Source organism: Trichogramma pretiosum, unplaced genomic scaffold (assembly GCF_000599845.2).
Source record: "Trichogramma pretiosum strain Unisexual culture from Peru unplaced genomic scaffold, Tpre_2.0 scaffold59, whole genome shotgun sequence".
Taxonomy (NCBI): Eukaryota; Metazoa; Arthropoda; class Insecta; order Hymenoptera; family Trichogrammatidae; genus Trichogramma; species Trichogramma pretiosum.
In genome coordinates, this window is record NW_019641668.1 from 308,983 (window position 1) to 321,477 (window position 12,495).

General features: G+C 40.5%; 2 protein-coding genes across 2 annotated transcripts; both read right to left on the reverse strand.

Annotated features, from left to right (window-relative positions):
• Nucleotides 1-1,534: 1,534 nt before the first annotated feature.
• Nucleotides 1,535-3,518, reverse strand: LOC106654508 (UDP-glucuronosyltransferase 2B2-like). The gene is made up of 4 exons (XM_023460327.1): nt 3,108-3,518; nt 2,208-2,865; nt 1,915-2,140; nt 1,535-1,830 (listed from the first exon to the last, which is right to left on the reverse strand). The coding sequence occupies exons 1-4, from the start codon at nt 3,516-3,518 to the stop codon at nt 1,548-1,550; spliced, it is 1,578 nt and encodes a 525-aa protein (XP_023316095.1). The 3' UTR covers nt 1,535-1,547.
• Nucleotides 3,519-9,726: 6,208 nt separating this feature from the next.
• On the reverse strand, nt 9,727-11,234 carry LOC106654507 (inosine-5'-monophosphate dehydrogenase 1-like). Its single transcript, XM_014374426.1, has 2 exons — nt 10,959-11,234; nt 9,727-10,887 (listed from the first exon to the last, which is right to left on the reverse strand). The coding sequence occupies exons 1-2, from the start codon at nt 11,232-11,234 to the stop codon at nt 9,727-9,729; spliced, it is 1,437 nt and encodes a 478-aa protein (XP_014229912.1).
• Nucleotides 11,235-12,495: the final 1,261 nt, after the last annotated feature.

Genomic DNA, 12,495 nt, shown 5'->3' on the forward strand with positions numbered 1-12,495 from the left:
CGTTTTATGCACTATATACAAACACAGTCACTAACATAATTTAAAATATCAACTTTATTAACGAAATTATCACTCGATGCAGTCGATGAGATCGATCTTTACAGTTCACGCGGCGGCGTTATAACGTGTACTGAACGCGCACTGTTCCACGCAGGCTATTTCTGTATAGAAAGTGAACATATGGTGAAAGCTACGAGACACACATGTATGATGTGGCGCTAGCAATGAACAGAAACGATTAGAATCAAATATTCACTTACAACGTACAAAGCTAAATGAGGCAAGCAGTCACGAGATAGACATTACTAGTTGAGGCTCAAATTTCTCGAAAAAAATGTCCCACTCGGTATCTTTCCATATAGTCTTCTGTAACATCTCCCGCTGAATTTGAATTTTCATGTTAACAGGCTCAATAATGAGTTTAGAATTATTCAAACAACTTTTTTTCTAACAAATGGTCAAAAGTTTTTTTTTGACCAGGTCACGCCTTTTTAAAGTTATTTGAATTATTTTAAAGAGAACGAATTTTTCCCTTGAAAATTGATAATTTTCGAGTTACTTATTACTTAACAATTAATGTTGCAAGAAACTCAGAAATGGATAATTATAACATTGGACTAGTACAAGTGTTCAGAGGCTTTTCAGTTTTTCGCTTCCTAGGCACTTAATTTTCTATTTCGATAAATTTCGTATAATTCTCTCAATGAGAGATAATGCTCTCTATTTGTTAATTATGATACTGGTGGCATCTTTGCTAATTGTTAAATGTTAATGATACAGATTGTACAACAGACGGAATCAAGGTTACCTAGTCAAACTAAGTGTATCAAGACAAAAAATAATAGCAAGATTTCATTCATGTAATTTATTAAATTGATACACAAATGCAAACATTGCATATGAAATTGTATATTGTTGTTTATTTTTGAATTTTGTATGTTTTTACATATTTTCGCCTATTTTTACGAATTTGAACAACATTTTTACAAACCAGAGCAGTTACAACGCTCAATTTCCAATATTCAGATGTTTGTACAAATGTAAATAAAAGAGTAACTTGAATCATAAGAATTATTGTTTCTAGTTTCTAGTTGATCAAGTAAGTTTTTCGTTCAAAATTTTTTAATGTGGTCCGCAACAAAAATTACATCAATTACATAATTGAATATTTGCCATTATATAAGTGCTCTATAATAATAATAATAATGATATTAAATAAATAAATAAAAAAATAAATAATACAAGGTAATAACATAAGTATTTCATTAAAAAAATCATTTGCTATTGTCAATTATTACTTAAAATAATACGATTTTAACTATCTGAGGCAAAAACTATTAAGAAAGACTAGAGATCATAAAATTTAATTTAAACCAAGTTTAATTTACAAATCAAATTGACTTGTGAATTGAAATAAATTAAATTCACAAATCAAATGGATTTATGATTTATGAATTTTCTTAAGCATATTTTTTATAAACCTGCTTGTAACATCGTTAAGTTTTACAACGCTACTAGAGTTAAAAGTGGAAATTTTAAAAATTGAATTATTTCTTTTTCATTTTTCGAGGCTTTGACTTTTGAAATTTGAATATCAGCTTGAGTAAGATTGCCACTAGTTTGTACAAAGTGACGACTAGCAACATAAATATTGTAGCCAAAAATGCATACACGTCCAGCAAAGAAGCCTGCCACCAGGGCAAATTTACTATCGGAGATCTTAGTGAATATTTCCCATGCTTGGCTATGTATTCAACCCAATAAATGGCTGTGTTCAGTGGGCTCAATGGCGCATCTCTAAACGCTTTGCTTGCCTTATCAGCCGAATTTCTAAAAAAAGAAAAAACAAACATGAGGAATCATGCAAAGCTAAGTCAATTATCAATTTATTAAATTTTTAAAAATCGAGCTTACTTATACTGCGGATTGTTAATGATTTCTTTGATGGCCGCAGTCAATGTTTCTTCTTTTATATTATAACGATCAAGCCTAATGGCCAAATTTTTCTTCGTGTAAGAATCTATGTTGAAGTGCTGATCGCCGAATAGAGGAAAACCTATGAGCGGGACGCCGTAGTAAATAGACTCTTGCGTACCCATGAGTCCGCCGTGTGTAACGAAAGCCTTGATGTTTTTGTGCTCTGAAAATCATCGAAAAATGCTCCGATTAGTTTGATTCCTATTTTACTCAAAATCTTCTTGACTCACTCAGGACTTGAACTTGCGGCAACCAAGAATGCGTAACAACGTTCGACGGCAAGCCGGATGGTAGCAGTTCCGGTTTAGCTATTTTCATCACTACTCTAATTGGCGCTATGTTTTTGAAGCTGGCATATAGTTCTTTGAGATCGTGCTCGGGGAACGTTTCGAGTTGCACCATCGAGCCAAACGAGACATAAACGAAGCCATCCTTGCTCTCGTCCATGAATTTCTTGATCTTGACCGGTAGCGCGTTATCTTCGTTTTCGAAAATGTGGATACCGCCCACGGGCACGACCGACGGCGTAAAAGCTCGCACGCCGTTCAAGGCGTGATGATAATTCACCAGGGTCAGAGAGATCTCCTTTTGCAGGTCGATGACGTCGGTCGTACCGGGACCGAAAGCTCTCTCGACCACGGCGTTCTGAGACTTGCGAGCCTCCGCGTTGAACGAGCATTCGGAGTAGTGACTCAGCAGGACGTTGCGCACGCGGTCCTTGAAGGACATCGGATGATGGGCGCCGGAATACATCGTTGGCTCCACGGCCAGGCGCGATGGGTTGCCGAGTGGCCTGTACATCCATTCGAACAGGCTGGTGGTCACCATCGAGACCATCGGGACATTCAAATGAGGCCCGAGTGCCAAGTAGCAGTTCGACAAGAACATCTGCAAACAATCGAAATTTCGCGATAATTTTTTTCGAAGAATTGTATTGTAAAGTGGTACTTGAAGCCTCGTAATTGACCAAATTAAATATTTATGTTGTTTACGAAGCGAAAAAACCCGAAATTAATTTTTCGAGCATGATTAATTAACAAAAATTTATCAAAAAATAATGCAATCTACACAATCTTAACGTGTCTCTTGAAGATTTTTTCGAAAAAAAGATAAATAAAAGAATGTTATACCTCGATAATGATGAGATCGTACGGCGGATCATTCGGTGGATTTTTAATGAGATTCTGGAAAATCGGTAAATTCAGCAACTCGCAAACTGGATTGCCGATCAATTCCATGTCCTTCGACATCGAGCCGACGCCAGTGATCGAGTTCATGTAGTTGAAGGACATGTTATTGGCGAGAGCCGGCAGCGTCCCAGCCAAGCTGTAATCCGTGTAGTTGGGAATCGGTTTCTTCAGCGGAAAATGACTGTAGACGTCGACCCGATGGCCCTTGGCAGCCAATCCTCTCATGAGGGCTTCGCCCATGATGAAGTGGCTTTTGCCCTGAAGCGGAAATATGCCCAGGATACGCAAGCCATGGCTCGAGGACAGACTTGCAGCCAGCAAAAGGAGAGCGACTATCCACGATCGAGCCATGCTGAGAGATCGATCAAGACTACGTTCAAACGGGTGCTACGATCTCTCTAAGTGGCGGGTAATCTTCGATATCAATAACAGCTCGTGCTTATCACCGAAGAGGCATCGCCCGCGTAAAAAAAATAAACAGAGACGACTTGACGAAAAATCGGCTCCAATGGTAGCAGTTCTCGCCAGAGATTATGAAGCTACGAAAGATAAAAAAGAACACGATGACGTGAAAGCAGTCAGCATTAGTCAATTGACTGTAGATAAAAGCGCGAGAATGTAGAAAAACGTTATCTGACAATTTTGCCCGAAGCAGTACAGCGATTCACTTGAGCAACATACATTTGAACATTTGAATTTCTATAAATGAAGCGTTTGAATACCGCCGAACTGTTTGATAAAGCGTCAAGGAATTCTCGACGAATAAAGAACGAAGCCTTATTAAAAATGTAGCCTTATATTCAAAGGCATGTGTAGCGGCAGCAACGCCGTGAGTTTTTTTGACAGTAAAACATACGAAACGTTAAAAAAGTCGCGTTATGATTGGTCTTTAGATTTGTGCAGACAGCGGCCAATGCATTGCTGACAAATTTTCAAATTAATAGGTGATAGTGTGCGTGCTAAAAGATATTTCTCAGCTTTGATCTGAGTTTGAATAAAAAGTTCTGAGTTCAGTGATACTCAAACGCCTTTAGTTTTGTTTAATTGATATAAATAATTGCAATAATTGATTTTAATCTGATTGAAATTTACGATTTAGTTTCTCCAGGATACTTTTCGTCTCATTTGTGAATTTATTTAAGTGCCGAGGCTGTAGATGCGTCCAGTGGCGGATTAGAACAAGGTTACCTCCATGCAGACTTTCATTTGCCGCTCACATAATTCGAAAAGCTTAAATATAAGTTTTATGATTGATAAAAGTAATTAGAAAAGGATGAAACAGTTATAAGGATTTTTACTAATTTTGAAGACATTTATAAAACATTTTTTGATCCAAATTAGGATATTAAATGGTTTTCACTTTCATTTTTTCGGTAAAACTTATTATTGTTATCGATCACGTCTCTTACAGCGGAAGCGATCAGTTTTGCAGCAAATTAATCAAAATCTTACACTATAGTTCATATTTGATCAATTCGGCATATTATCACGTGAATTTTTCAAAAAATTCACGGAGAGCAGCAATTAACAGTAGTGCTCAACATGCAAAATTTTGTTTAGTTCAAAAATAAAGCAACACCACGAAAGTAACGAATGTGTAATGATAATAGGAAGCCTGAGATTCAGATAATGCACAATCATTTAGACAACAATTTTATTGAAATTTTAGAAAAACATATGTATAAGTAACTATACATATTTACAATCGTCAATCCTTACTTCTGAAAATCGTATTGGTCGCAAACAAAATCTTTGCGACCTTCACGGCACCCTTGTGCAACCCTCGTAGTGCACAAGTGAATAAGATTTATCCCTAAATTTTTTCCCGCACCTGTCGCATGGATAATCTTTGCGACTGTCATGAATTATTTTTTTGTGCTTCAATAAATTTTTTATAATAATTAAAATTTCTCCTCGCACTTGTTGTATGTGTAATCTTTGCATCATGTACTGTCATGTACTATCTTTTGGTGTTTCCTCAAATTACTTTGCTGCCCAAATTTTTTTTCACACTTGCCGCATGCGTAATCTTTGCGACCTTCATGGATTGTCTTTTGGTGGATGAGAAAAGTGTGTCTGTGTCCAAATTTTTTCTTGCAATTATCACATTCAAAATCTTTCCGATCTTCATGGTGGGTGAGCAAATTACTTTGCTTCCCAAATTTTTTCTCGCACCTGTCGCATCTATAATCTTTGCTATTGCCATGGACTATTTTTTTGTGCTTCATTAAATTCGATTTTCTTCCAAATTTTTTCTCGCACATATCGCATGCCAAATCTTTGCGACCTTCATGGACTGTCTTTTGGTGGATGAGCAAATTACCTTGATGACCATATTTTTTCTCGCACTTGTCGCATGCGAAATCTTTGAAACGTTCGTGTACTGCCCTTTGATGTAAAATCAAACCCCGTTTGTATACAAATTTCTGCTCACACTTGTCACAGGTGAAATCCTTGCGACCTTCGTGTACTATCCTTCGGTGCTTTAACAAATCTGATTTACTCCCAAATTTTCTCTCGCATTTATCACATACGTAATCTTTACGACCTTCGTGTACTGTCTTTTGATGAAAGAGCAACTTAGCTTTTTGTCCGAATTTCTTCTCACAATTTTCCCATGCAAAATCTTTGGGATTCTCGTGGACTGTTTTTATATGTATGAGTAAACTATTTTTACTGTCAAATCTCTTCGCGCAGATTTCACATAAGTAATTTTTGAAAACTTCGTGGAATATTTTTTTGTGCTTGAGTAAAGTTGATTTATTTTCAAACTTCCTTTCGCACTTGTTACATGAGAAATCTTCGCGATTTTTGTGTACTAATTTTTGGTGCGTAAGCAAACTCGATTTTTTTACGAATTTTTTCTCGCACTTGTCGCATGAAAAATCGTTGCGGCCTTTGTGTTCTGATATTTAGTGTCTACTCAAATGACTTCGAAACTCAAATGTCTTTCCGCACTTGTCGCATGCGAAATTTTTTTCTTCATTGTGAATTGTGTCTCGGTGTTTTGTCAAACTTGATTCCAGTGTAAATGCCTCCTGACAAATACCACATACGTATTCTTCGTCGCGTGAAACAACAATGTTATGTTCACTTAAATTATTTTTTGAGACAATTTTTCCGGATTTAATCTCACTTTTATCCATTTCGGTGGTTAAATCGCAGATGGATCTTTCTATTTACTGTCACGTAAATTGAATGAGTAAAATGTATCTTTTGGTTTTATTGCTAGTTTCATCGGGAATGACAACATTCATATACTAATTTGTTTTCTATGAATATGATCAGTTGGTTGAACGACTTTGTAAAAATCTTTTATGATATTTACATTGTTTACAATTGAATTACCAATTTATTTGTTAATACGTTGTTAAAATTCTAACTTGGCGACGATTTCTTCGAGGAATTTTCTGGGCTTTTAAAACTAACAAGGAGACCTTCAGTATTATATTATTCAGTACCAAGTATTTTCAAAAAAACTCCTTACAGACAAGATTGAGTAAATAGATCCTTAAGCATATGCATGTTTAAAAAATTTCTGCTTCACTCTATGTCATAATTAGCGTGTTCCATAACCCGCCATTAAATGCGTTGACTAAAAAATTCTCATTTGAAAAAGGCTTAACGTTCGGCCGAAGATGAGCGAGTTCTGACTAGTTATTGAACTGGGTTCTTTCGCGTACACCACTCAAGGGCAAAAAAATGGAATTTTCAAATCTTATGGGAAATATTACTCGGATTGTGATTTTCTTTTTGGCAAAGTCGTAGTAGTAATAGAAATAATCTAAAATGGCTATTATTTACAGCATTTATTAGCGTGATGCAAAATACCTTTTTTTATTTATTTTTCTAAATCAAATTAATTTTATTCTGAACATATAGACGATTTCTAAGACACAACTCGCGATGAAATGTATACGCATGCGCATTCGGCTCCGCTGCTCATTATAGCGACGTGAATCTATGGGGTGGTGTGTTGAAATTTTATATAATAACAAAATGCATCGACGTGAGGTTTCGAGAAGGATGGCCGTTACCGTTAGGAATTCTCTCGCATAAAACTCGTCTCAGTGAAATGACCGGCGTGTATCAACAAGTGACAAACGTATTTCGCCCGCCACATGCTGCGACGATGGTGACGCGCATGTAATAGCAGTTATATTAGTTTTGACTGAGCCGCGAATCGAGTCACTCAGTTCGGTGTTCAGTCCACGTTACGACGTCGCAGCGTAGACCAAGAATCACCATTGCATCGACTGCCACAAGTGATTCTAGTGAAAATAGGAAGACATTTTCTATTTCGAACGATTGTGTTTGTGTGTGAGTGTATTTGCAGAACGATGTCCGACGATCAACGTGCCACTTTTGCAAGAGATCCTAGTAGGCATGTCAATGACAAAGACTTTTTAAATGAGCTGAAGAGTATACGTGAACTGGTCAATTGGGAAGTCGAAAAAGAGCGACTTACATTTTTTGATCGCATGCATTTTCTGATTAGAAATTGGAAGGGCCAACTTCCAAATCTTCGAGATATCTTTCGAACCGAAGAAATTGATTGGCTTCTCACGGAGTATCAGAAAAACGAGGAGAACCACTATTATTACGGATATTCATTCGTTCAATTTGTTTACGCTACCGGGTACAAGGACGAACCCGTTTTAGATGATGACGGCAAGCCAATTCTGCGTCGTAGCACGGCACTGCACTATGCGGCCAAAAACAGACGCTTACGCAGCATCGACACCCAAAAGTTTTTTCAAATATACGACAGATTCGACGTGAATTACACCGACGAGTCTGGTCTGTCTCATTTTCACGTGGCCTGCAAGTTTGGTTGTTGTAACGTCGTCGAGAAATTTCTGGAGGCTGGCCAGGATCCCAATTGCATCTGGCAAGAAACAGGTGATTCACCGCTTCACTTGGCTCTGGAGATGGGACAATGGTATTATGTGTCCGAAGTATTGCTGAGACACGGCGCAGACCCAAATTTGGCCAACAAGGAGGGATCGACACCTCTGCATGTTATTTGCAGGATGGATGAGTTCGATGAGACGGAAGAATTAGTAGATCTTTTTTTTGAGGTCATTGACGAGATCCAGCAGACGGTGAAGATTGATGCCCGGGACAATTTGGGCCTGACACCACTGCAATGGGCCGTGGCAAGTCTTTTGCCAGCTACGGTTGATGCACTCTTGGATCGTGGCGCTGATCTAACCAGCTTCGTTTTCCCCACCGAGAGTTACTTTGGCAAAATATTTGACCCGGAATATAACTATAGGGCTAACTTCACAATAGGAAGTACATATAACGCTTTGGATGTTGTTGACCGTTTGGAAAAAAGAGGATATGAATTAAATCGAAGCGACGCCATAACGATTATGAAATTATTTGCCAAGTACGGAGTATTCGTAAATTCGACTAATCTTAACACAAGTTGGTGTAACGACGAGAAGTACACTGTAAAAGTGAAAGAAACAATGAAAAATTATAATTTTTCTCTCTACGACCTGCTCCAGTTACGACCCAAAGAGGTGGGGAAACTAATTACAAAAACGAACTACTTAGATGTAGTGAAAAATTATTATTGGAATTATCATTGGAGGATCCCCGATTGGCTTACGGAGGCTTGTGCTGCGCACCTGGGCGAGATTATATTCAGAAGATTTTATCAACGATGGGCGTTGGATTGTTTATTGGAGCTGACGCATTACCGATTGCCGATTCTATGCTGTGAAATGATCATCGAGCAGCTAATGAACACAGATTTTTATCATATTTGCTTGGCGGCTACAGGCTAAAATTCATGATTCAAATGAACATATTTGTAGTATTTTTTCAATATCTGGTGGTATTTAATGTTGTAGATTCCCTGTACTATTTAAATAAATAAATTCAAAGAATTCAAAATGTATTTATCAAAACATACGTTCCAAACGTTTTCTCAAGATTTACATCTGTAAAATAATGTAGTACTCATGGGTAGAAAAATTCAAGCTAATCTTTACACATGGAATATGTTCAAGTCTTGCGATTTTGTTTCTTTATTTGAAAAAGCTTAACAACATAGTGATAAAATTTCAACTGAAACTTTCAGATTATCATTCATAGTTTGATAATAGAAATTGAATTTCACGTAGATGATCATTGTTAGTATAATAGTTAAAATTTCGAAAAAAAATTAATGAAATAAACGAACCAACAATGAATTAAAAAATCTATGATTAATGCATCTGGAGGACATTTCCGATCGACAGCGAGCCATATACATTATTATTCTATTAACATTTTGGTGTACGGAGAAAAAACGTTGCTATAATATTAATAACATTTTATACTACTTGAACAAGCGCGGAAAAGATATTTTCCTTTACTATAATTATTATATTTTTAATTATTTTTTTCTATTTACAGTCTGGAGTAATATAAAAATCAAGATTTTTGAGTTGTTTATAAAATATATTCTCTTTATTTGTTCTTTATCATATACTCTTCTGTAAATGAATTTAGTCGATGATGTAGATAAAAAATACAAAAGCGATTGCGTTAGATTTACGGAAACCTAGCTCGTTTTTTCGAATCGAACGTCGCCGTCGTAAACCATGGCCCTGAGCTCTTCGAGCGACCTCGAGCCGATGTCCTGCAGGGCGTACTTCAAGCCGCACTGCAGATACGGCATCGATTTGAGCAGCATCTGCTCGTCGAGTCGAAAGTCTCGGGCTTTGCAGCTGGATACGGCAGCAGTTCCGGGCTCTCTCGGTGGCTGCTCGGCAACCGCTGCTGCTGTTGCTTCCGCGGCTTCCTTTTTCACGGCATTTTTGGGGAGCTTGGCCATACCCGCGAACAATTTGGACCCGAGCATGACACCGCTGGCCCCGAGACACAGGGCCTTGAGCACGTGGCCGGTGTTGAGGACGGTCGCGTCGTCGGCCAGCACCGGCAGACCCGAGGCCCTCGTCGCGAACTCGGCGACTTTGTAGACGGCCGTGGCGGAGGCGCGACCCACCGCGGTCGAGCTGCCACAGAGCAAGTGATCCTGACGACGAAGACGATGCTCGCGATCGACGCTACGGCCGACCTTGAGCGCGTCGGCCCCGGCCACGATGTAGTGGCGCGCCTGGGCCAGCGTGACGACGTTGCCCGCGATCAGCTCGATGTGCGGCAAGTTCTGCTTGGCCCAGTGGACGCTCTCCAGCTGGTTCTCGGGCAGCTCCAGCAGCACGACGTCGACCCCGGCGTCCGAGAGCAGCCACATGGCGCTGCGCAGCTCCTCGGTCGAGCGGCTCCTCCGCAGAGCGGCGCCCACCCGGAGCCGGCCCTGCTCGTCCTTGCTCGCGTTCGCGTAGTTCTGATTCTTCCTCAAGTCCGTCCTGGATACCAGAGCCACGAGCTCGCCGGCCTCGTTGAGCACCGGCAGACGGGCCTTTCGCGACTCCTCCAACTTGGCCACGGCCTCGGCCAGGCTCACACCCTCCTTGGCCACGACGAGCTGATCGAGGGGGGTCATGAAGACCTCGAGCTTGGTCGAGTCGAACTCGGCGTAGCTCAGATCGACGTCGCGCGCCGTCACGATGCCGAGTAGTTGGCTGCCGGGGCGGCCGTCCTTGGTGATCGGGTATCCGGAGAAGCCTCGTAGGCACTTGAAGACTTTGAGATCGGCCACCCGACTCCCCGCCGACAGACAGACCGGCTCGCGGATGAAACCGTACTCGTAAGACTTTACCTTCGTGCAACGAGGAAAAAATAAAAAATTGAGCTCTCGATTAATTTCATTCAACCGCTAATAGTTCTCACCTTTTCCACCTGCTTGGCTTGATCCTGGGCAGTGAGCGTCGTGTCGTCGATGAAGCCGATGCCACCGGCCAGGGCGGCCTGTATAGCCGTGTCTGCACTCGACACTCCCGGGGCCAGCACGAAGGGAGTCTTGAGGGCGATCTTGCGCGTCAGCCGCGAGCCCAGCTCCACCTGATTGAGCTTGAAATTGATGCAGCCGGGCAGTATGATGAAGTCGTCGTAGGCCAGGCCGTCGCCGGTGACGAACAGCTCCTCCGCGGAGAGGCCCTCCTTCATGGCGATCGTTCCGATTTTGCGCTTGTTCAACATCGAGAGCGATACACGATTATATTGTGTCGAAAAACTCGGACTGTCTGTCTGTTTATGTGCGTCGGTCTTGGGTGAAAGTCGGCAGCGAAATGACAGACATAGACGATAGGATCCCGCCGATGACGATTGGAAATGAGACATATAATACGCGTTTTAATGCGACATCCATATCGATTGCGTTCCCAAGCCCTTTTTCAGGAAAAACAGCCCGCCGCTCCATAACACGCGCCGCGCACACGAAAAATCGCCACGGTACGCGCGCTTCTATTGATTTTTACCCTACTCGCACGCGCGTCATGATTCTCGTCGGATCGTTGGCCGAAAACGAGACTCGGATGAGCACAGGACAAAAGTCATGTGGCATCCCTAATTACTTTTTGCGTGTCAAAGGCCAATAAATCAATTAGCCAACTGGTGTAATACCATCCTCGAAGCGCCTCGAGTTCGAGTCGCGCGCATTATGTAGATTTGTGCTCACGTATATAATATAACTGCGCGTTTACGCGAATGTGCGACACATTCGTACTCTGCATGACCTTGAGCGATCGCCGATAAGAGCTGAAAATCACACGTCTTTCTCTCTCTCTCTGCGTCTGTCATTGGACGGGCGTGGAGGTCCGCAGATCTGCAAGAATCGCGGGTGGAGCGCCGACGATAGAGGTGCCGTTTGCGGATTCCTCCACCTTGAAGTCAGGTTTCTCGATTAGTGCAGCCAACTCATGGAATGCACTTCCTGCTCAGATACGGTCATCGGGCTCTCTGGCGTCATTCAAGAGCCTACTTGGGCATTACATGAGGAGACAACAAAATGCTCAATAATTTTTTATGTATTATTGCTTATTAATTGTAATCTCTCGTACTTATAGCATTTAATTTTACCTACACTTGTATATACTTTTAGTCATAGTGTTTGAATATGATGCTGATTAACTGTACCTGAATATCTGTTATCTGGCTTAATTTTTGCATAATTTTGTTTTACTTAGCTTATTTTATGCTTGTTTTATTTGTAAATATATATATTATTGTACTTTACTGCTAATTGCCATTCGGTCTTTCGACCTTGGTCAATAAATTGTTCAAATCAAATCAATCTGTCGCAAATGATCCTTGCCGCTGCGATCGTCGCATTATAATTATAATTATGCACGCAAGTTTCGACGATGTCATAGTATACGCGTGCGCTGCGTGCAATCACGCGAGCCACCAAAGAAAAAAACGTTTTTCT